At 49.5% G+C, this 23,823-nt stretch overlaps 2 protein-coding genes and 1 long non-coding RNA gene across 7 annotated transcripts; 1 reads left to right on the forward strand and 2 right to left on the reverse strand.

Moving 5' to 3' along the window:
- Positions 1-62: 62 nt before the first annotated feature.
- LOC308643024 lies at positions 63-4,794 on the reverse strand. 2 transcript variants are annotated; one of them, XR_014020683.1, is made up of 3 exons: positions 4,095-4,794; positions 674-918; positions 63-538 (listed from the first exon to the last, which is right to left on the reverse strand). It is a non-coding gene; the product is annotated as an uncharacterized lncRNA (long non-coding RNA). The 2 variants fall into 2 exon arrangements; XR_014020684.1 differs by having other exon boundaries at positions 4,074-4,794.
- A 193-nt stretch (positions 4,795-4,987) lies between these two features.
- Positions 4,988-13,275, forward strand: PPP2R5B (protein phosphatase 2 regulatory subunit B'beta). Its single transcript, XM_081282581.1, has 14 exons — positions 4,988-5,334; positions 5,763-6,215; positions 6,900-7,096; positions 7,598-7,699; positions 7,855-7,947; positions 8,073-8,203; positions 9,317-9,376; positions 9,477-9,585; positions 10,079-10,132; positions 10,204-10,254; positions 10,369-10,488; positions 11,650-11,777; positions 12,017-12,118; positions 12,479-13,275. The coding sequence occupies exons 2-14, from the start codon at positions 6,017-6,019 to the stop codon at positions 12,624-12,626; spliced, it is 1,494 nt and encodes a 497-aa protein (XP_081138707.1). The 5' UTR covers positions 4,988-5,334; positions 5,763-6,016; the 3' UTR covers positions 12,627-13,275.
- Positions 13,276-13,293: 18 nt separating this feature from the next.
- GPHA2 (glycoprotein hormone subunit alpha 2) lies at positions 13,294-14,493 on the reverse strand. 4 transcript variants are annotated; one of them, XM_081282589.1, is made up of 4 exons: positions 14,462-14,493; positions 14,015-14,141; positions 13,661-13,845; positions 13,294-13,570 (listed from the first exon to the last, which is right to left on the reverse strand). In XM_081282589.1, the coding sequence occupies exons 2-4, from the start codon at positions 14,109-14,111 to the stop codon at positions 13,469-13,471; spliced, it is 384 nt and encodes a 127-aa protein (XP_081138715.1). In that variant the 5' UTR covers positions 14,112-14,141; positions 14,462-14,493; the 3' UTR covers positions 13,294-13,468. The 4 variants fall into 4 exon arrangements, with proteins under 4 accessions (XP_081138715.1, XP_081138714.1, XP_081138713.1 ...); XM_081282588.1 differs by having other exon boundaries at positions 13,294-13,468; positions 14,015-14,117; positions 14,462-14,491; XM_081282587.1 differs by having other exon boundaries at positions 14,015-14,117; positions 14,462-14,491.
- Between the last annotated feature and the right edge of the window lie 9,330 nt (positions 14,494-23,823).

Genomic DNA, 23,823 nt, shown 5'->3' on the forward strand with positions numbered 1-23,823 from the left:
TTTGTTGGTATGTGGTGCTGAGGATCGAACCCGGGCCGCACGCATGCCAGGCAAGAGCTACCGCTTGAGCCACATCCCTAGCCCCCACATGTGCCTCTTAGGAGTAAGTGCCTGGGAGTCCACCCCTGAGCCCAATTCCCAGTACAGTGTGGGAGCCACAGCACGGCACTAGGACACTAGGACGGAGAGGGGACACAAAGTTCCTTCTGCCACCTTCCCCAGATAATTCACCACAAGCTCCAAAGAAAACCATCTCCAAAGAGTGGTGCCCAACCCAGCCTAGGCCCTGGAGCAGCCGGAAGCAAATCAGTGAACACAAAATACTGGCAGAATAAAAGAGCCAGTAGCCTCTTGGGAGGGAAGGTGGTGTTGAGGTCCCCGCTGGGGTGTTTCTGGGATGGAGTCCCAGGCCCCACTTCAGGTCTCAGCTGTCCCAAATACGCAGGCCCCGGAACCACATCGGAGGACTTCTACTGGATGACAATACTGGATCCCAGGAAACAAGGGGTCTGGGAAAGGATGCAGCCAGGATTCCTCCCTAGAGGGAAAACAGGGAGGGACAGGCTTTTGCCCAAGGGGTCCTAGGAGGGGCACCTTAGATAAGGTGGAAACAAAACATGTAAAGGTGCTCTAGGCTTCAGGGGACTTCAGAATCTCCCTAGGGAGGGCCTACCTTTCGGGATCCCACCTGTAGGGTCAGGATGGGTGTGGAAAGTGTTGTGGCTTTTGATTTGGTCTTGATGGAGGCCTGGATTTTGTCAGAGGGAAGAGTTTTCTAGAAGGAAGATAAGCTAGAAAACAAGGCTGGGTGGGGTTGTTGGGAGGATTCCAGGAAATGGCAAAGAACAGGGGTCCAGGCCAAAGGAGCTCATTGAGGGTAGCTCAGAGGCAATCAGATACAGTGAGATCTTGATGTACCTGAAAAGAAATTCATGTCTGAGTATACTAAACACCACGGAGTTGACCGGCAGGGTGGCACACGCCTAGAATCCCAACTAGTTCAAGAGGCTGAGGTAGAAGGATCCCAAGTCAAGGCCAGCCTGGGGCAACTTAATGAGACCATGTTTCCCTCCCCCCACCAAAAAAAAAGTTTTGGGGATGTACCCAGGATGGTGGGGTGCCTTGGGTTCAACCCCCAGACTGAACGAAACAAAGCAGGAACCATTGAATCCTACAACTAAAATGGATGAAGTTTTTTTCATATTTTCTTTTGTTTTGAATATATTTCCATCACTGCATATATCACAATGTGATACATTTTGTTTGAATTGTAGTAAAACACACGACACAAACTTTACCATCTTACCAGGGACAGTGGCATGTGCCTGTAATCCCAGTTGCTGGGGAGGCTGGGGTAGAAGCATCATAAGTTTGAGGCCAGCCTGGGCAACTTAGGGAGACCTTGTCTCAAAATAAAAAATTTAAGGGCTGGGGATGTGGCTCAAGCGGTAGCGCGCTCGCCTGGCATGCGGGCGGCCCGGGTTCGATCCTCAGCACCACATACAAACAAAGATGTTGTGTCTGCCGAGAACTAATAAATAAATATTAAAAATTCTCTCTCTCTCTCTCTCTCTCTCTCTCTCTCTCTCCTCTATCACTCTCTCTTAAAAAAATAAAATAAAATAAATTGTTTAAAAAAAATAAAAAATTTAAAAGGGGTCTGGGGTTGTGGCTTGGCAGTAGAGCACTTGCCTAGCATGTGTGAGGCACTGGGTTCGATCCTCAGCACCACATAAAAATGGATAAATAAAATAAAGGTATTGTGTTATCTACAACTATATATATATATATATATATATATATATTTTTTTTAATTTAAAGGGATAGGGCTGGGGATGTGGCTCAAGCAGTAGCCGCTTGCCTGGCATCCGTGCAGCCCAGGGTTTGATTCTCAGCACCACATACAAACAAAGGTGTTGTGTCTGCCGAAAACTAAAAAATAAATAAATAAATATTAAAATTTTCTCTCTCTCTCTCTCTCTCTCTCTCTCTGTCTCTCTCTCTTTAAAAAAAAATTAAAGGGGGCTGGGGATGTGGCTCAAGTGGTAGCGCTCGCCTGGCATGCGTGCAGCCCGGGTTCGATCCTCAGCACCACATACCAACAAAGATGTTGTGTCCGCCAAGAACTAAAAAATAAATATTAAAAATTCTCTCTCTCTCTCCCTCTCTCACTCTCTCTTTAAAAAAAAAATTAAAGGGATAGAGATGTAGCTTAGTGATAGAGTTATTGCCTAGTATGTGAAAGGCCCTGGGTTCAATCTCTAGTATAGAAAAAGAAAAAAAAAATAAAATAAAAAAACTTTTCCCAGCCTTTTTGTTTTGATACCAGGGATTGAATCCAGGGGCACTTAACCACTGAGCCACACCCCCAGCCCTTTTTATATTTTTTATTTAGAGACAGGGTCTTGATAAATTGCTGAGGCTGGGGCTGGGGTTGTGGCTCAGCGGTAGAGCGCTCGCCTCGTACGTACGAGGCCCTGGGTTCGCTCCTCAGCACCACATAAAAATAAACAAATAAAATAAAGATATTGTGTGAAAAAAAATGCTGAGGCTAACTTTGATTCACTATCCTCCTGCCTCAGTCTTCCAAGCTGCTGGGATTACAGATGTGTGCCACCATGCTAAGCTTTCTTCCCATCTTATGCTGTTTTGTTTGTAGCAGGGATTGAACCTGGGGGTGGGGTGCCAACAACGGAGCCATATCACTAGCCCTTTTTGTTTTTAATTTTGAGACAGGGTCTTCTAAGTTGTTTAGACCCTCACTAAATTGCTGAGGCTGGCCTCATACTCATGGTCCTCCTGCCTCAGCTTCCTACGTCACTAGGATTACAGGTGGGCACCACCATGACTGGCCCATCTTAATTAATGCTGTTCTTAAGTGTACAGTTTGGTACCTTTAGGGATATTCACACTGTTGTGTATGCAATCCTCAGACCTTTTTCATCTGGCAATACTGACATAATATACCCATTAAACAACTAAAAAATTGGTAAACTTTACGGTATGTCTATGACATCTCAAGAGAGATATTAAAAATAGAAGAAAAAAAATTTTAACACTGCACTCCCCAGTTGACATTGTGCTTATTTTGAGACCAAGTTCAAATGTCACTTCTGGAGCTGGGGGGTAGCTCAGCATCAGAGTGCTTCCAGCATGGGGGAGGGCCCAGGCTGACCCCCAGCACCAGACACACACACATATATTCTCTCTCTCTCTCTCTCTCTCTCTCTCACACACACACACATACACAATACCCCCCAAAACAAATATCACTTCTAGAATCTTATGACTCTCTTCTGCCCTTCTTATACCCAATCCTCAAACAGAGCACCTACTTTGTACAAAGCCCCCACCCTCCATGGTTACCCTGGCCTTCAGACCATAGTACAGGGGTCTATAGAGGGAGGCTGAAGTTAGCTGGGAGGTGGAGGCCTGGTCCCTGGTGGCTGTATTCTAGAGGAGAGGCATACTGGGGATGGACCAGGGACACTTTACCACTGATCTACATCCCAGCCCTTTTAATTTAATGTTATTATTATTATGATTACTGAGACAGGGTTCTCACTAAGATGCCAAGGCTTGCCTCAAGCTTGTGATTCTCCTATCTCAGACTCCCCAGTTGCTAGAATTACAGGAGTGCATCTCTGCCCTCAGTCCTGGTCACTGCTTTTGATGATAGGCTGTGAGACCTTGGGCAAGACAATCTTGCCTGAACCTCCAGCTCCCGGCCTGGCAGTAGGAGGCTCTGTGGGTCTGTTCCTCTCACTTGTTGTGCATATGGGAAAGCCTTTGCCTTCTGAGCCTGGAGGTGAGTGAGCAGAGAGATTTGGGACTCCCCTTTGCAGATGAAGACACCAAGGGCAAGGCCTGATGAAGGTTTCTGAGCAAGGGGAGCGCTGTCCAGGTCTCCAGGGATAAGGTCCTGGATCCCACCCAGGAAACGGTGGCCCTTAGTAAAGGCCTCTGCCTTCTGTTGCTCTAGAGCACCCAGGATTCCTCTGTAGCATGGAACGGTCACAAGGGCTCAAAGCAAGGTGGTACAGACTCTAAAAAGGCCCCAGAACTTCCCTGACCTCATTGTCCAGCTTCATTACCCTCTCCTGCTGCTCAGCATAGACCAGTTGTTCATCCAAACAAAACTTCAGGGTGGAGATTTCACAGCAGTTCAGGGAAATAAAGAGGATGTGGGGACCCCAGGTTTCAGTAAGGGAGCCCAGGACTGCAGACTGGGAACTTCTGTCCAGAATATCAAACTTCTGGAATTCTAGCTGTGCCTTGGATACCAAGCCATACGGTTTTGTACCTCCCTCCCCAGCACATCTTGAGGACAGGATGGCTGGAGACATCCACCTGGGAGGTCAGGCTGCCTGGGGTGGGCGGCAGCTCCGGAGGAGCACCTGCTCTGATGCTTTGCCACTCCAGGGCTGGCCCTTTAAACCACAGACCATGATGTCACCGCAGACAGCAAGAGATGGGAGGGGGACTGCAGGCCTGAGGATGGACTGCATTTCCCAGCAGCCTCTGGCAAACCACACCCCTCCCAGCAGGCATTGGGGCACCTCGGACTATTAACTGGTCCAGTGCCGGTTACAGAGGGTTTTGGAAGTGCCAGGCCATTCGAGGGTGAGGGCGGGGGTCTTATGAGGATGGCCTGGGAGCACAGATGGTCCAGGTCAAATTCTCTGGCCTGCTATAGCGCGCTGGGCCTCCTTCCTGCCAGCGTACTGGCATCATTCTCAGTTTCCTGGTGCAAACTCCTGCGTCCTCCTCTTTCCCTACGCAGAATCCAGGCATCCAGCCTCGGCTGGAGCCCGTCCCATTCCGTTCTCTGGGTTCCAGAGCCTCAGCCCCTGCCGCGGAGCCCGCGCTCAGGTGTTACCCCTTCGCTCTGGTCGCTCCCTTTAAGCGGGGCGGGGACTACATTTCCCAGCGGCCCCGGGTCCTTCCTGACGCAGCCCCCCCAGTTGCGGGGAGGTGCGGGCCGGGAGGGGGGAGGTGACTTGATGTCATCCTGAGCAGCTGGGCGGCGGGTGCCGGTGCGCCCAGAGCCGGGGCTCCCCCTGCGCTGCGCCGCGCGACACCCGAGTCCCGGGACGTCAGCAGAGGTCCGCGCGCTGCCCGGGCCAGCCCCGAGCCCGCCGTGCGCCCGGCCCCGACGCGGGGCTGAGCCGGGGGCATGCTCCAGCCCCCCCGGAGCCCCGGAGAGAACCCAGGAGCGCCGCCGCCCAGCCCCAGCGCCCCGAGCGGCGGAACTGCTGCGAAGGAGCCCTGAATCGCCGCCCCGCTCCCCGCGGGCAGCCCCGGGAGGTCCGCGACCAAAGTCTGGGCTTCTAAGTGAGTGTCCCTGCTCTATGAGGTTTTTGCAGGGCCAGGAAGGAGGAGCTGAGTTTTGGGGAGGGTGTTGGGGTTTAGAAAGGGTTGGCATGGGGACGGGGTCCCCATTCTTGGGTAAGTCCACGGTGGCCCGCACTAGTGGAGCAGGATCTCCCATTTCTCTAAGGGATTAGGGATGAGGAATGCCCCCCCCCCCCAATCTGAGTAAGGGGCTGGCTTGGGGAATAGGCCCTGTTTTGGAAGGGTTATTTTAGAGCCCTGGAGCCTTTCAGTTTAGGAGAAGGGAGGGACCTGTCCATGGTGGGAAGGGGATGCACCCCTATTTGGGGGTATGCCAGGGGTTGGAGGGAAAAGAAGACTGGGCACTCAGCTGCAGCAGCCCAGGCTGTCTCTTGCTGACCTTCTTGGCTTGACTTCCTTCTCACAAGAGCAGAGTGGGAACCCTGACTGGACTCTTCTGGACTCCCAGGAAGGACCTGAGGCCTGAGCCATCTCCTTTCCACCCTGCCTGCCCCCCAGGACTGGGCAGTTGCCTAAGGCCCTGGGGGGGGGCCCAAGACTGTGGTTGTGCCCCCCCCCCAACAGAATGGGCCCAAGTTAGTCCACTCTGCCTCACCCAGCATCCTCTGGGCCCTGGGGCAATCCCAGGGGCTCTGAAAGCTTGAGCTGCTGCCTGCCTGCCATGGAGACGAAGCTGCCCCCTGCGAGCACCCCTACCAGCCCCTCATCTCCTGGGCTGTCACCTGTGCCACCACCTGACAAGGTGGATGGCTTCTCCCGCCGTTCCCTGCGTAGGGCCCGGCCCCGTCGCTCCCACAGCTCCTCTCAGTTCCGCTATCAGAGCAACCAGCAAGAGCTCACTCCACTGCCTCTGCTCAAAGGTGAGTCAGCTGCTGACTGCCAGGGTACCTGAGCCCATGAGGGGACCAGCAAGGATGGGGGCAGTGGGAGGAGAAGCAGCCGTCAGAGGGAGTTTGGATGATCCTGCTGGGTTTGGGATTCCACCATTGGAACTGACCCCCAGCCCTTCAGCCCTCTGCTGACGCATGGCCTGACTGGCCTGTCATCCCTGGAGGTGGGGCATCCGGAGGTGGTGCCACTCTGGGGGGCAGGCCAGGGCCAAGGGTGGGGCACACAGCCTGGGTTCCAGGAGGCCACCACTATCAGCCCAGCCAGCTGTCTGTGTCCTGGGGCAGGTGCTTGGAGTGGTTCCTGGTGATCATCATGTAGTCCCCACGTTCACCCTTGAGCCCCTCCCCACTTCTGGCTCATTGAACAGGGTGCCACCTAGGAGAGGGAGGCAGAGGCTATTTTTGGAAAGCCCATATAACCAGGCTTTGTGGTCTTGCTTAACATTATGGAGTCCCTGAACCTGGATTAAGAGAAAATGAGGAAGACCCCTGACCCCCAGGAGTGGAGGATGGGACAGGAGATGCTTATTCTCTGCAGGGAGTAGGAGATAGCATTAGAGCATGGGGTCTGGGGGCAGCAGAAGCTGGCCCTAGGGATTAGGAGCCCTGGCAGCTGGGGCCCAGGCTCAGCCCCCTCTGTCTGTCCCTCCTTAGATGTGCCAGCCTCTGAACTGCATGAGCTGCTGAGCCGGAAGCTGGCCCAGTGTGGGGTGATGTTTGACTTCTTGGACTGTGTGGCTGACCTAAAGGGGAAGGAGGTGAAGCGGGCAGCACTCAATGAGCTGGTGGAATGTGTGGGGAGCACCCGGGGCGTCCTCATCGAGCCTGTCTACCCAGACATCATCCGCATGGTGAGCACCGGGCCCAGCCTCTGAGGGACTGCTGGGGGGATACATGAACCCCTACTGACCCACCTGTAAGACCCTGTGCTAAGAGTAAACCCTACACCCTACAGCTTGGCCTCAGAGCCCATGTCCTCTGTCTCCCCTGAACCCCACTGCTGCCCAGAACCCACTCGGGGCCTCCTTGCACATCCTACCTCCATACCTTTGCTTATGCGAGCGAGGCCTGGAGCGACTGTCCCCCGTGTCACTTAACTTCTGTGGCCCAGCTCTGGTGGTGTCCCTCCTATGAAGTCTCTTTCAATGACCAAGCCCGAAATCTCCTTTTTCTTGCCCAGAATGCCTGTGGGCTTACTGCTGGCAACCATGTCTCCCTCACTGTTGCCCCTGCCCAAGGAGTGAATTGGGCACCTTGCTGGGGCAGGTGCCAATTCTGACCCATTAGGACGTTGGATGAGGGACCTCCCCAGCTTCTGCCTTCAAGGAATCATCCCTGACTCTGCTCCCCAGATCTCAGTGAATATCTTCCGGACCTTGCCACCCAGTGAGAATCCTGAATTTGACCCTGAAGAGGATGAGCCTAACCTTGAGCCTTCCTGGCCACATCTGCAGGTGTGAAGGGTGGGGCAGGCAGGGGTCCACACCTCAGAAGAGCTTCAGTCAGGGAGGGTCTGCTTAGCCCCTAAACTGTTGGATGAAGGTCACAGGGTGGGCTGAGTGGGTGAGGCTGTGGTTGGATTGATCTTTCTGTTTGTCCCGTCCCTTAGCTGGTATATGAGTTTTTCCTGCGTTTCTTGGAGAGTCCAGACTTTCAGCCCTCCGTGGCCAAGAGATATGTGGATCAAAAGTTTGTCCTGATGGTAATGTGGGGAGCCCTGGCTGGGTGGTACCATGGGGCAGGGGCAGGCTCTCTGAGGGCCATGCAACAGGATGGAAGCTGCCTGGTGTTGACCTCTCACCTGACCCCACACCCTGTGTTCCACAGCTCCTGGAGCTCTTTGATAGTGAGGACCCCCGGGAGCGTGAGTACCTCAAGACCATCTTGCACCGCGTTTACGGCAAGTTCCTGGGTCTCCGGGCCTACATCCGCAAACAGTGCAACCATATCTTTCTCCGGTGAGTAGCTGCTGCCTGCCTGAGAAAAGCCCTGGGAAGGAGGGAGGCAGACCAGTTGGGGAGAAGACTGAGGCCCTCCTAGGCTATGGGGTCTGTGTGGGATTCTGGTTTATCAGGTTCTTTCCCCATGACCTAATAGTGATTATAAAAGACTGAAACGTCAGCAGAGGATGAATGTTTATTTGCATTTCATAGATGGGAAAAAAGAGGCCAAGAGAGTAGTTTTCTGAGACCAGGGGCGCCTAAGAGCTAGATCTTTTGATCCTTACCATATTGATCCTTAGGACCTGGAGAGATTCTTTCTGCAAATATGTGTTGAACACCAACATCCAGTGGGTGTTGGAGACCCACGTGACTGTGTAGTTGAGCTCATGGCTCTAGTGTTAGATGGTCTGCGTTTGAATTTGGTTCCAGTATTTGGGGGAACTTGGGCAAATCACTTAAGCTCTCCTAATTTCCTTAACTTTGAAATGGGGATACTGCTTAAACTTACTTGGGGCCCAAGGAGAGATGAAGGGATGTCTTCAAACACTCAGAATAGTTCCTGGCCCAAGGCAGGGACTCTGAAGCATTAGCTCTTATTGTTATTAGCAACAAAGGAGGTAAGACATGATCCAGGTCCTGCAGGAGCTTGGAGTCCATTAGACTTCCCACTTATTAACTCTGGGGCAAGTGTCATTTAGTCGCTGAATCTCAATGTCTTTATCTGTGTAATGGCTCTCATACGCCCTACCTCTCAGGAGAATTTTGTGAATTACTGGGTCCAGGGTAGATGCTCTATGTGTTTGTCATTTCTTTGGTTGACCCGTATGAAGAGTGAAGGTCGTAGGCTGGGTGCCTGCTGGATGTGTGGGGATCAGGTAAAGAGTGCCAGGGCCAGGGGGGAGGCAAACAGGAGCACCTTGTAGCAGAGAGATGAGGTTGGCAGAGGTGGCTGGGCTGAGGTACGTGTGGATCTCAGGGGGCCTGGTCTGGGGCCCTGGGAAGGGAGAGTGGCCTCTGAGTCGGAGAGTTGGACAGGTGTGCAGTGTGGGTGGGTGGGTAGGTAGGATGGCTGGTGGATGATGGGCTCACCCATGCTCCGAGCCCTTCCACATTCTTCTCCTCCCACAGATTCATCTATGAACTGGAGCACTTCAATGGTGTGGCCGAGCTGCTGGAGATCTTAGGAAGGTGATTGTCCTGGGACCTCAGCTAGAGCTCAGGGTTCTGGAAGGAGGGACTAGGGACCTGGTCACCTGAGCCCTGCTCCTCTCTTCTGGCCCCTCCTTAGCATCATCAATGGCTTTGCGCTGCCCCTGAAGACTGAGCACAAGCAGTTCCTTGTTCGCGTCCTGATCCCCCTGCACTCCGTCAAGTCACTGTCTGTCTTTCACGCCCAGGTGAGGCCCAGGCTTGGCCCTGCCTCAACAGAACTTCTGACAGAGTCAGGGCTGCCCACAGGACCAGGAAGTGGCCTGACACCGGTGGGATCCTATCTCACCTTGGTTGTCTTCACTAATTCTTTCCACTTCAGGGAGTTGCCACTGGCCCTTTAAAGGCCGACCTCAGACATCAGCTCTGAAGCCCCCCCAGGCCTTCCCTCTACCTGCTCTAAGCTCAGCGAAACTCTCCTCCCTCCATAAGCCCAAAGATTGCGATGCGCAGCTCTATTATGGAATCTTTTGCAAAATTTATAAGGGTTGGTTTGCCGAGCGTTTCCCCTGTGAGGTCATCGTGCATTCCCAGCTCCCTGGCGGGTACCGCCCGGGCAGGCTGGCAGTGCTGGGCCAGCAGAGTGAGAGGCAGTGGGTGGGTGAGCATCTGGTGGGCGCCGGGCGGTGGTACCTGGCCCCAGATGACCTCTGGCTTCCTCCCTCCCCGCCACGCCCGCAGCTGGCATACTGTGTGGTGCAGTTCCTGGAGAAGGACGCCACCTTGACAGAGCACGTGAGTTCCTCTGGGGGAAGGTGGGCCCCTCACTCTGCAGGTCTGACTTTCTTCTGCCTCAACCCCCACAGGTGATCCGGGGGCTGCTCAAATACTGGCCCAAAACCTGCACCCAGAAAGAGGTATGAAGAAGGGCTTTGATGCCCACCAAAGGGAGGTTGGGGGCCATCTCGCAGAGGCAGGTAGGTGTGTGTGTGTCTGGGGAGATGTGAGCTATTGCCACTCTGTCCCCTCAGGTGATGTTTCTGGGGGAGATGGAAGAGATTCTTGATGTCATCGAGCCCTCCCAGTTCGTGAAGATCCAGGAGCCCCTCTTCAAGCAGGTGGCTCGCTGTGTATCCAGCCCCCATTTCCAGGTATGGGGCAGGGACAGGTGGGGTGGAGGCAGTGCTGTAGTCTGGGAAGGTTGGCCCATTTACCTGACATAGTTCCCTCTCCCCTCAGTTTCTCCTCCAGTCTTGGGTCTGATAATAGGGAGATGCTGGGTTTAGGGTCAGAAGATTTAGGGTCAAACCTCAGATCTCCTTCTCCTGGATGCAGAGCCTTTGGGCATATCATCTCCCACTGTGAATCTGATTTAGGTTTCCTCATCTGTAAAATGGGCCAACAACAGTTTCTTCACTGGGTAGCAATGAGGATCAGAGAGATCATGACTGTAACATGATAAACTGAGCCAGAACAGGATGGAGTATTATCACTGATCTTAGTGGCCTTAATATTTTTGTTGGTTGTGTTTGTTTCTGATTCGAGTTTGAAACCAAGAGTACTGTACCACTGAGCTACATCCTCCTCCTTTTTGAATTTTTGTTTTGAGACAGGATCTTACTAAGTTGCTAAGGCTAGTCTTGAACTTGCAATCCTCCTATATCAGCCTCCCAAGTCACTGGGATTTCAGGCTTCATCCCCTTATATTTCATTAGTCCCACTTAAGAACCCAGCCAGGTTTCCCTCATTATCCCACCTATTGTAACTCTTGCTCTTCTGCATATATATAGAATCTCTTCAGTCTTTTTAATTTTTCCCCATGGTGCTAGGATGAAACCCAGGGCCTACCACAAGCTAGGCAGGTGCTCTGGCCACTGACCTACGTCTCCAGTCTTCTCTCATTTTTATGAACCCTAACCCTATGGACGTCACTTCTTCCTACAGTGACTCCAGTAGCTTACCTTCATTAAACAGTCTGGTATTTCATTTTGTTCTTACAATAGTCCAGTGAAGGTAGGTATCATGAGCTCCATTTTATAGATCAGACAACCGAGGTGGAGACTGGATTCCTCCCAGGGTCCTGTGGGTGGCCTGGAGTCTGTCAGTGAGGATTTGCCTGGGAGTTGATCCCAAACGTGGTGCTGTGTGTTTTTCTCTCTTCACCACATTGTTTCCCCCAGTGGATCAAATGAGCCCTTGGAGTTGGGGATTGTGGAGGTCAAGGGGCCTGGGCTTTAGGGAGGGATGGATGCCGGTCCTTGCCACGCAGAAGCCACTACCAGGCATTCTCTGTACCACTTTGCCTGCCTCAGGTTGCAGAGCGGGCTCTGTATTTCTGGAACAATGAGTATATCCTGAGCCTCATTGAGGACAACTGCCACACTGTGCTGCCTGCTGTGTTTGGGACCCTCTACCAAGTCTCCAAGGAGCACTGGAATCAGTGAGTGCCCAGGCTTTGACTTCACCCTTAAACACTGGGAACACAGCCAACCCAGCCTCTGGGGCTGCTCCTAGCTGGAGAAGATCAGAAACAGTGGTGGAGGATGGCTGAGGGGGTGGTGGTGCATGGGCAGAGAAGCAGGGTGCTGGGTGGGGAACAGGATAGGCAGAACGCCAGGCAGGGAAGTGGGTCAAATTGGTGTTGTAATCATCTCAACCCCCATCCTTGACCACACCAAGAACCATCGTGTCTCTGATCTACAATGTGCTCAAGACCTTCATGGAGATGAACGGGAAGCTATTTGATGAGCTCACGGCCTCCTACAAGCTGGAGAAGCAGCAGTGAGTGCTGGGCGTTGGGGGAGGGGGAGAAAAGCAGGAAGGAATCTGACCCTCGGGTTGGACCCTGAGGTCGGCAGAAGACCCCCAACCCAGTGTGGTCAGAAGTTCCAAGTCCCTCCCTCGTGTCCCTGCACCGCTGCTCACTGCGCCGTCCAGCTGTTCTTCCTGCTCTGATGCCCTGCAACTCCTAGACCACAGGCTGGGCGTGTTCTCTCCTCAGCTCTTTCCTAAGCAGAGGGTTCCTCTAGAGTTAAAGGACAGAATATGATTCTGTGCCCCCCCACCCCGTTTTGCAGGGCAGGGTGGAGGATGGAGTGTGGGGGCCTCAGTAGGGGGAGCTGCCTTATCCTCTCTCCCCAGGGAGCAGCAGAAGGCCCGGGAGCGGCAGGAGCTATGGCAAGGCTTGGAGGAGCTGCGGCTACGCCGGCTACAGGGGACCCAGGGGGCCAGGGAGGCCCCTCTCCAACGGCTTACACCCCAGGTGGCTGCCAGTGGGGGTCAGAGCTAGAGAGCCCCCAAAAGGGGAGAAGCTAAACCCAGACCAGAGCTGTCAGTCCCTCCATCCCTTTTCCTGCCCAGGGGCCCAGAGGGGCACACACCTACCCCTGGCCTTGCCAGAGTGGGCTCTGAGGACTCCCTGCCCAGCCCTGTGTGGGCAGTTTTCACTGGGGGACAAGAGGACAAGATGGTGGTCTTGGCAGCAGAACTCTCAGGCCCTCTTGGCAAGACTTGACCAGGGCAAGCTTGGCTGGGAAGCTGCCATCAGGGACATTTCCCTGCTCAGCAATGCAGGGCTTCAGGCTGCAGGGGATACAGCTCTGCCCCCAGTCTAGGACAAGGGCACTGGGCGCCTCGCCTGCCCTTGCCCTGGGCCGGCATGAGGTCCTTCCTCGTCTCCACCATGGGGTCCACGATCTATTTATTCTGCCCTGCGCACCCTCAACACAGGCACTGTCCTGGCCCTGGGGCATCCTCCTTCCCTCCTGTCCCTTGCCCTGTACTTCTTTGTCCCCTTTTTATTTATTGGGCAGGGGGAGGGGCGAGGGCACAGGCAAAAAGAGATTCACAGTGTCCTGGGGTAAGGGGGTCACAGTAACCATGGTCTATCCTCCTTCCCCTGGCTGGGGGTAGACGTAATAAAGAGAGAAACTGAACAACTGCTTGCTTTATTTAGGGGTGGGGCATGACGAGGACTGGTTAAGGGGGACAGGCAGGGACGAGGCAGAGGCAAAAATACCCCTCTTCTTGGGAGGTGACATCACAAACTCAGGAGGGTTAGAGCTGGAGCAGCTCCTCATTTAAAAAAATTCGATAGCAAGTCACTAGCAGGATGGGAACTTCTTCCAGTGACTAAAAGCGAGCGAGGCGACACATGTCACACTGGCAGGCCCTGGCCGTGAAGATCTCAAGCTCCCGCCTCCGGTCCCCCACACACTGCAGCTGCACCTTTACCTGTGGTGGAGGGGAGCCAGCCACATTCTGGACCCTCCGGGCCACCTTCAACCCCACCTCCTCTGTCTCCACCTCCCCAGCACCCCTCACCTTCTTCAGGCTGCTGATGGTGCAGCACTGGGAGACGGAGGTGATGTTGTGTCGATAGCCACTGGCCGCCAGCACAGAGTACCGGGAAGGGAAGGCACTGGATTCACAGTGGCCCACGCAGGCCTGTGCCACATGGGAGCCCTGGCAGGTGCCTTGGCGGTCACTGCGCACTGTCACGTTGAAGGCTGAGAGGAAACGGAGCAGTGGACTGTGCCTCTGGGAAGGCGAGCCCCAGCACTCTATCTGTGCCTCCCCGGGCGTCCCTCTAGGGTGCTGCCTGCCCACGTCCAGTCTGTCAGCTCTGCTCCCACCCAGAACTTCCACTCCTAGCTCTCTGGTCCCAGAGTTACTCACGGTGCAAGTGGCAACCTGGGATGGCTGCCTCCTGATCCCAGCCTTCAGTGACTGCCAGGACCAGCAGGCAGATGAGCAGGGCTTGGGGGGACGCCATGGGCACCTGAAGCACAGTGGGCGGAAGTCTCTAAGGGGGTGTGCAGGTGGGAGAGAGAGAGTTCTTTAAATAGCTCCTGCCAGCAGGTAAGTGAGCCGGAGCTGGCTGGTCTTTCTGACAGGTGAGACATGCCTGAGGGGGCTGTCTTTTCTCTCTGCCTCCCTGCGTGGGTCACTCTGGATGGGACTTGTGTGTCCATCCTCCAGCCTTCTGCAGTGATTCTGCGCTGGAATCATCCTCACCACCTGGACTGCAAACATCTTCCTCCCTCCACCTGCCCCATCTTGGCCTGCAGGGCCCTTGCCTGCATCTCCCGCCCTCTGGAGCTCCTCCTGCCTCGGCAAGCTCACCAGCGCAGGCCAGGAACTGCTGCTTGCAGGCTCCGGGCGCCTCCTGCTGCTCTAGAGTCTGGTGCCAATTCTCTAGGCTTTTATTTGCCTGTTTCAGAGCCACGCCCTCTTGGAGATCAGCTTTCAGGCGCCTCCTGGCCTGAGCCCTTGGAGCAGTCCACCTGGGAGATCCTTGCTCTGAGGTGCAGGGCTGGGGGAAGTAAGGTGTGGAGAAGAGCCCAGGAGCTGGGGGAGGGTGCAGCATGTGCACCCAGGGAGAGGGCTCAAGACTCAATTGAGCTGTGGTCACTTGTGTCCTCTCTGCTGTGTGAATTTGGTCAGGACACTACCCCAGCCTAAAAAACTCCTAAAACAAGCCTTGCCCATTTCTTTTACTGACTACAAAGGAAAGAGATTGCAGGAGATTCTTATGGACAAGTGAAACGCCAGTGGGGGGCTCTGGAGCTGGGCTTGGTGGCAGGCAGAGCCATGGGGGCTGGGTCTACTGAGTCCCCTTCAGAGCCTCCCTTCCAGTGTCAGCGGATGACTTCCACCCTGTGAGCCAGAGCAGAGCTTGGGGTAGAGGGCTCTCTAGACCCTAGAATAACAGCAATGGGACTCCCCAAAGAGCCTGAGGCAGTTAATCCCAGGAAATCTGATTATGAGCCCAGCTCTGGTTTTACAGACAAGGTTTCTAAGACTCAGAAAAGGGAAGTTACTTACTAAAAGTCACACAGCTAATATTAATGTCCAGGCTGATTTAGAACCCAAGTTTTCTGCTGTACTATCCAATAGTGTTAAAATAAACTTAGGGCAAGAATGTGGCAAGTTGGGGGGAAAATACCCTAGTTAGCAGGAGCCAGAGATTGGGGCAGGACAGAGACCAAAAGGAAGGCTGTGGTGGTTCTGGGAAGCCCCAGTCAGGGCCATTGCCTCAGTGACCTACTCAGAAAGAGCAGGCAGGTCACACAGACTGCCAAAGCTAGATGGCCCCTAAGAACTCATCAAATCCCACCCTCTCATTTTCCAAGTGAGAATGTCCCCAAGGCCACACTGTCTGCTAGTCCATGCTAGGAGCCACAAGCATATATACGATGTATGGCACCTTTGGTTGTAAAGTGACGCCAGCTAGCCACTGAGATGATTATGTTAAAATTTACATTCATATGCAAACTGGACTCCCGCTGTTCACCTTGGCCTGCTACCGGACTCAAGTTACGGGACTTTACGGGACTGCTGGAGAGTTCCCATTGGTTGGGGAAGGATAGTAGGAGGGAATTCCGGAGGAGGTCGGAGGAGACGGGGGGTTCCGGGACGCGCGGTTCCGGTCAGACACCCTCGTGGGAGGACCGGTTTTTTGCTTGCTGGCGCTGAGCGTGTTGGCGGCTTTTTCAAAATAAAGTTTTGTTCCTGGTTGAGTGGCTCGTGATTCTGTGCCCAGCCAAGACTGCGGCATTTGGTGGCCCGTACGGGGAACGCCTGAAGCTTAGAGGTGAGTAAATTGCTCGCCCCTGAGGGAAGGCGACAGGATGGATGACCTTCTCAGAAAACAATGTGTTCTTGTTTTGATTTATTTTGTTTTTATTTCGAGCTCCCTAGCCCTAGAATTTTCTCAGGCGAACTGGAAAAAATGGTTGGCTCAAGGTTTGAAGTTATTCAGCCCTGAGAAAGAGAAAATTGATACAACCATTGTCTGCTCCGTCTTTGTTTCATTCTGCTTCGGCTTTGTTTTATCCTACCTTATTGGGTTAGGTTATAGTAGATTAGAATCCAATAAAAAACAAACCGAAAAACTGTTAAGTAAATTGTTAGAGGTCCAGACTATGGTAAAAAAAACGCTAGGTCAAGCAAAAGAGAAGGTCTCTCAAGCTAGTCAGACAGAGAAAAATTTAAAGAAAGCAAGCTTAGAGGACAAGCAGCCATCAGGTGGAGAATTACAACAGGAGGTTGCTACCAACTCCGTTCTATCACCAGAGGGCGTAACTCAGCCAACAGCTCCATCTACCGCTGAGCGGCCCTCAACTACCGTAGTTGATGGACGGAATTCTGAGGCAGGACCCCAAAGATTAACATGCCCTGTACTTGAGCAGGCAGGAGGGCAACGAATTCACCGTGCTTTAGATTTCAAAACAATAAAGCAATTAAAGGAGGCTGTAACGACCTATGGGCCGCAAGCTCCCTTCACAATAAGCATGGTTGAATCTGTTACCAACTTGGACATGACACCAGCAGATTGGGCTAACATGTGTCGATCTGTGCTAAACGGAGGACAATATTTGTTATGGAAGGTTGCCAATGAGGAATTTTGCATGGAGACAGCTAGGCGAAATGCAGAAGCTGGGTACCCTCAAAGAAATATGGACATGCTATTGGGAAAGGGACCATATGAGGGTCAAAGACAGCAAATTGAATATGACCCTGGCGTATACGCACAAATTGCTGTAGATGCAGTTAGGGCATGGAAAACTTTACAGGGACATGGAGACTTACAAGGTCAATTATCTAAGGTAATACAAGGAACTAATGAACCTTATGCTGAATTTGTAGATAGACTTATTCAGTCAGCCTCTAGGATATTTGGAAATACAGAACAGGTAATGCCATTTATAAAACAACTGGCTTATGACCAAGCAAATCGTTGCTGCAGAGAGGTCATTAGACCATGGAGACATGAGGATTTAAACACATATATTAAATTATGTAGAGACATTAATGAACAGGGGCAAGTCTTAGCAGCAGTACAACAGGCTTTAGATGCCAGGCCAAGAACATGCTATAATTGTAATCAAACAGGACATTTTAAAAGGAGTTGCCCCATAAGAGGAGGGTTTAACAAAGCTGGATATCAAAGGAATAGAATACCAGGTATTTGCCCACGATGCCGTAGAGGGAGACATTGGGCTAATGAATGCCGTTCTCAAACCACCATAGAGGGTATTCCGTTATCAAAAAACGGACAAGGACCAAGTGTTTACCCACGATATCGTGGAGAAAGGTATCAAGCTCCATTGCCAAAAAACGGACTAGAGGGCCCAATGCCCCGGGGCCCCAAACCACAAATATATGGGGCAATGGAGGAACCCAACAGCCCCATCAAGGTAGTGCCCAGGACGCATTATCCATTAAATCCCTCATCAGACAAACTAGAGGGAGCGCAGGGCTGGACATCTGCGCCTCTGCCAGAGCAGTACTAACCCCAGAGATGGGAATTCAAATCATTCCCACAGGAGTAAAAGGACCTCTTCCCAAAGGAACAGTAGGCTTATTATTGGGACGCAGTTCTTCTACACTAAAAGGACTTATGATAAGTCCTGGGGTAATTGATCCCGATTATAAAGGTGAAATAAAAATTATAGCTAGTTCTCCAAGAGGTATATCAGTAATTTCACCAGGAGATAGAATAGCACAGTTATTAATAATACCCAGCCTGCATGATAAATTTTCCAGTTGTAATGTAGAAAGAGGTTCCAAGGGATTAGGCTCCACAGGTGTAGATTGGGCTATGCTGTCTTTAAATTTAGATTCTCGCCCAATGCTAAAATTAAATATTCAAGGACATGACTTTAATGGGCTGCTGGACACAGGAGCTGACCTTAGTGTCATCTCTCGTCAAGAATGGCCAAAATATTGGCCATTACAACAAGCCACTCAAACGCTTCGAGGCCTAGGAGTGGCAACAAATCCCCATAGAAGTGCTATGGTATTAGATTGGAGGGATCCTGAAGGATGTGAAGGAACTATACAGCCCTATGTATTGGATCATCTTCCTGTAAATTTATGGGGACGAGATGTCCTAGATCAATTAGGATTGACATTAACAAATAACATCAATCCTAACGCGCCCACTACTAGGGCTAAACAAGGCTTTAGGAAAGAAAAAAGATTAAGAGAACAAGAACAAGGTATGACAGCACCTATTCAAATAGATCAAGAAATAAATAGACATGAATTGGGTTTTCAGAAAGGGCCACTGAGACAATCAAAATTACTTGGAAATCAGAAAGACCAGTGTGGGTTCCTCAGTGGCCCTTGACTAAAGAAAAGATACAAGTAGCCCATGACTTGGTCAGACAACAGTTAGCGGAAGGACATATACAACCTTCCGTATCCCCCTATAATACTCCCATTTTTGTCATTAAAAAGAAATCTGGTAAATGGAGATTATTACAAGATTTAAGAGCCATTAATAATGAGATGGTTATTATGGGACCTGCTCAATCAGGGATTCCTCAATTGTCTGCTTTACCAAAAACCTGGCATGTTTTAGTTATAGATATTAAAGATTGTTTCTTTTCAATTCCAATTCATCCCGAGGATAGTCCACATTTTGCATTTACTATCCCTGCACTGAATCATGAAGGTCCTGATCAGAGATATGAATGGAAAGTACTCCCTCAAGGGATGGCTAACAGCCCAACTATGTGTCAAATTTATGTTAATAAAGCAATCCAGCCACTTAGAAACCAAAATCCTGAACTACAAATATTTCACTATATGGATGATGTGTTACTGGCACATAAAGATAAAAACACATTACTAGAATGTTATGCCACACTTACAAATTTATTGAAAAATTATAATCTAGAGATAGCAATAGATAAAGTACAATTAAATCTTCCAATTAATTATTTAGGAGTTCTATTATCCTCAACCATGGTCCGTCCACCAAAAATTCAAATACGAGTAGATCAACTCAAATCACTTAATGACTTTCAAAAGTTATTGGGAGACATAAATTGGATAAGGCCTTATCTAGGCATACCAACAGGAGAGTTAGGACCTTTATTTGATATTCTAAAAGGTCCATCAGATCCAAATTCACCCCGCATGTTAACGCCTGAAGCAAAAAAAGTATTAAAAATCATTGAAACATATATGGAAAATATGCATTTGGATAGAATTGATATAAGTTTGCCTTTATTATTTATTGTACTACCAACAAAAAATATTCCTACAGAAGTATTTTGGCAAGAAGGTCCATTATTGTGGATACATTTATCTTATTCCCCTAACACTATTCTTACTAGATATCCTGAGGCTGTAGGACAATTAATACTCAAAGGAATAAAAGCAGCTAAGGGAGTGTTTGGGATTTCTCCCAATAAAATTATTACTCCATATACTATGGATCAAATTGATGAGTTAGCTAATGAGTTAAATACTTGGGCAATAATCCTGTGTAAAACTAGTGTTTCATTTGATAATCACTTACCATCTAATCCTTTGTTGTCTTTTTGGTCTAAGCATCCTGTAGTTTTTCCAAAAATGACAAGAAAAACCCCTATCATAAATGCTCCAAATATATTCACTGATGGGTCAAACAATGGTACAGCAGCAGTAGTTACTCCTGATCAAACTTTTACATTTTTAGTACCCAAACAATCAGCTCAAAAGGTAGAACTTAATGCAGTATTACAAGCTTTTATGATGTTTAAAGATTCTGTATTTAATTTATTTTCTGATAGTCAGTATGTAGTTAATGCTATTAATTCCCTTGAAGATGCTGGTAGGATTTCCCCTTCCTCTACTGTTTTCTCTTTGTTTTCCGATATACAAAGTCTAATCTGGGACCGAAAAGATCCATTCTTCATAGGTCATATCAGGGCACATACAGGATTGCCTGGAGCCCTTAGTATGGGCAATGAACTAGCAGATAAATCTACACATGACATACATATTTTCTCCACAATAGAAGAAGCTATAAATTTTCATAAAAGGTTCCATGTCAATGCTAATACTTTACAAAAGCGTTTTAAAATAACTAAAGAACAGGCCAGACATATAATAAAACAATGTCAAAATTGTGTGACATTTTTACCACAAGTTAATCTTGGAGTCAATCCTAGAGGACTAATACCTAACCATATTTGGCAGATGGACGTCACACACTTGCCAGAATTTGGAAAATTAAAATATTTACATGTTACAGTTGATACCTCTTCTGGATTTTTGATGGGCTCCCTTCATGCCGGAGAAAAAACTAAAGATGTTATAGCTCATTGCTTACAAAATTTTGCCACTGTGGGCGTTCCAAAACAGTTAAAAACGGACAACGGTCCTGGTTATACTTCCTCCTCTTTTAAACAATTTTGCTCATCATTTGGTATTACTCACATAACAGGAATTCCATACAATCCACAAGGACAAGGCATAGTTGAAAGAGCTCATCAAACTATTAAAATGTACTTATTAAAACAAAAGGAGGGAATTGGAAAGGGGTATATATCCCCCAAAGATAAACTTAAAATAACCCTTTTTACTCTAAACTTTTTAAATTTAGATTCATCGGGACTTAGTGCTGCGGAAAGACATTTGTACCCCAAAAATGTACATAAGCCTAAGGTACTTTGGAAAGATATTCTAACAGGACAATGGAAAGGCCCGGATCCAGTGATAGTCTGGAATCGGGGCGCTGTCTGTGTTTTCCCACAGGATGAACAGCAACCGATTTGGATTCCAGAGAGATTAACTAAAACAATTTCTACAGAAAAAGAAGATGATTTGACTCAAATCCATAACAGCTGACATCCAGAGCTCCAGCTTGGCTATTCTTACATCTGCGACAGTGATTAACCAAGGTTTTTTTTTTTTCAGTATCTATTTTATTATTGCATTTTTCCACATCATAAAGTTCTATTTTATTTTTGAGCTCATACAAACCTAGGTTAATGTTTTTCTGATCAGTTTTATTTTTTGACTGTGTTTTATTTTTTATTTATTTATTTATTTATTTATTTATTTATTTTTTTTTTTTTGACTGTGGAGTTTTTAAACATTACAATGGAGATTTCACCTAAGTATAGTTACAAGGCCTTTATTTACTATTGTCTTATGTGTTGTATGTTGTGTGCACACTTCTGTTTTGTGTTGTATGTCTGTATGTGTGTATGTCCATATTTCTTATATGAGGAGCGCTCATGAAAAAATGGATCCGAATTTTTTCTTTATTCACGTGATTTATATGGTTTAATTTAAATTAGGTGAACAGCTGTTTATGATTGTTGTTAAAGATGGTTAACAGATCTGTTTGTTTACTAATTTAAATTTGGTAAACGGCTGTTAAGGATTGTTTTTAAAGGAGTTTAACAGATCTGTTTGTTTACTTTCACCTTTTCTTTTTATTATATTTAATAATTCTGTTCAGGATAATGTCTCTTTACCATCATTGCCAGAATTTCCATCTCCATCCCAATTCCAGTGAAGACTGAGATAAAACCAAACTACAGCTTCTATGATAGCTATCACAGTAAACTGTATAAACTGATGCATCAATGAATATAACTCAACAAGTAATGCTATCAAGGACTTGATTTACTTTGGGAGGATATGGACATATTGATAGACTCCTCCAATTTGAACTGCTTGCAGAACTTGCCTAGACTATATATCAGTTGCATACATTGTGAAATATCATCTGGTGCACCGAATTGTGGTACTGCTGGCATATTTTTACTGATGGTGTCACCAGTGATGCAATTTCCTTGCCAGCTCACCCCATGTTTATTGTGGTAATACTGGCATATCTTTGCTGATGGTGTCACCAGTGACGCAATTTTTCCAAAGGAGCCGTCAATTGGCTTGGTGTCGTGGCATTTCTGTATCCTCCTCCCTTCTACTAGTGATGGTCTAAATTTGGGGGCCAACAGAGGTGAGGCAAAGAACCTCACCCCCCCACTGACACCAAGGCTAAATTTGGGGGCCAACAGAGGTGAGGCAAGAACCTCACCCCCCCACTGGTGCATAGGCCTATCCACAAACATGGCTGAATGCTGGACCGGTAGTCAGCGACGGGTTGCTCTGATTACAGTGGATTCAACCTAAGACAGGAAGCTGACGCCTAAAGGTCAGTTCTCCCATGACGGGTAAGAACCATATGTTAAATTGGACAACCTACCAGGCACGGTCCCTAGCCACATTGCTTGTTGCTTAATTAAACAGAAGGGGGCAGATGCTAGGAGCCACAAGCATATATACGATGTATGGCACCTTTGGTTGTAAAGTGACGCCAGCTAGCCACTGAGATGATTATGTTAAAATTTACATTCATATGCAAACTGGACTCCCGCTGTTCACCTTGGCCTGCTACCGGACTCAAGTTACGGGACTTTACGGGACTGCTGGAGAGTTCCCATTGGTTGGGGAAGGATAGTAGGAGGGAATTCCGGAGGAGGTCGGAGGAGACGGGGGGTTCCGGGACGCGCGGTTCCGGTCAGACACCCTCGTGGGAGGACCGGTTTTTTGCTTGCTGGCGCTGAGCGTGTTGGCGGCTTTTTCAAAATAAAGTTTTGTTCCTGGTTGAGTGGCTCGTGATTCTGTGCCCAGCCAAGACTGCGGCAAGTCCAGGTCATGATGGGCATTCAGATCTCCAGATTTTGGAGCTGTACCCTTTGTAGCTCTGTCAAGGAGGTCATGTTTGGGACAGTAAGGCAAGGGCTGCAAATACAATCTGAAAGGAGCTGGTGTTATCAGTGTTGCTGACCCTCAAGTCCCCACTCTATCCAGTGCCACCTCTGCTCGAGTTCTGGGCCCTCCCTCCCACAGCAACCTACCTCTTCTTTTCTCCCCACCAATGTTAGGGGTAGCCAAGCAAGGGGACATGGAGGGACCTCAACAGTCCTGCTCCTATGCTCCTACTTTCCCACACAGTGTAGCAACTCTCAGGCATGTGACAGATAATTAGCTGTTTAATGACTCCAGGTGAAAGGGCTCATTACCTCACAAGGTAGCCCATTCTCATACTGGACGCCCCCCCCCCCCTTTTCTTTCTTTTTTTGTGGTACTGGGGGTTGAACTCAGGGGCACTCAACCATGGTGCCACATCCCCAGCCCTGTCATACTGGACATCTCTAAGAGTTAAAAAGTGACTCTTTTGTTCTGAGCTAAAATGAGTTTCCTTAGATTTCCATCAGTTGTTTTGGTTCTCTGAGGTCACTCAAGTCTAAACTGTCCCAGACTGGCCAGTTGGTTGAAGACAGTGTATGTGTAGCCTTGCCTTTACCAGGGGCCCTACCTGGACTGGCTTCCAATTAATCTGATAAACTAATTTGTGCTAACAACAAGGCACCACAGGGAGAGACAGGTGGGAAGCATTTTATCTGTGGAGAGGCTATTCCTTGGGGCCCAACTTAATTGGGAAAGAGATCCTTTCTTTGGGGGCAGCAGGGTTCCAGACAGTGAGTTTTGCACAACCTCATTCCCTAACTCCTGGCAATGGAGCTTAAGGTCTGGAATCGGGTAAGACTCCTCCATCCACGTCATCCTGTAGCCAGCAGCAGGGGTCCAGGGCAAGCTTCATGCATGGCTTCTCTGTATCTTGAGAGAAGTTTGTTCTCTTAATCAGCTTCACCAAATGCAATCAATAGCTCTTCATGAATAATTTATTG

This window comes from Spermophilus citellus, assembly GCF_964194105.1.
Source record: "Spermophilus citellus genome assembly, chromosome: 2".
Classification (NCBI taxonomy): Eukaryota; Metazoa; Chordata; class Mammalia; order Rodentia; family Sciuridae; genus Spermophilus; species Spermophilus citellus.

Bases quoted from the DNA above. Each gene is read 5' to 3' on its own strand.
- GPHA2 (XM_081282586.1), bottom strand. From the start codon at position 14,111: ATGGCGTCCCCCCAAGCCCTGCTCATCTGCCTGCTGGTCCTGGCAGTC. The intron at 13,846-14,014 runs GTGAGTAACTCT...GTTTCCTCTCAG, and splicing joins CCCAGGTTGCCACTTGCACC to CCTTCAACGTGACAGTGCGC.
- PPP2R5B (XM_081282581.1), top strand. From the start codon at position 6,017: ATGGAGACGAAGCTGCCCCCTGCGAGCACCCCTACCAGCCCCTCATCT. The intron at 8,204-9,316 runs GTGAGTAGCTGC...CTCCTCCCACAG, and splicing joins TGCAACCATATCTTTCTCCG to ATTCATCTATGAACTGGAGC. The intron at 11,778-12,016 runs GTGAGTGCCCAG...GACCACACCAAG, and splicing joins TCCAAGGAGCACTGGAATCA to AACCATCGTGTCTCTGATCT.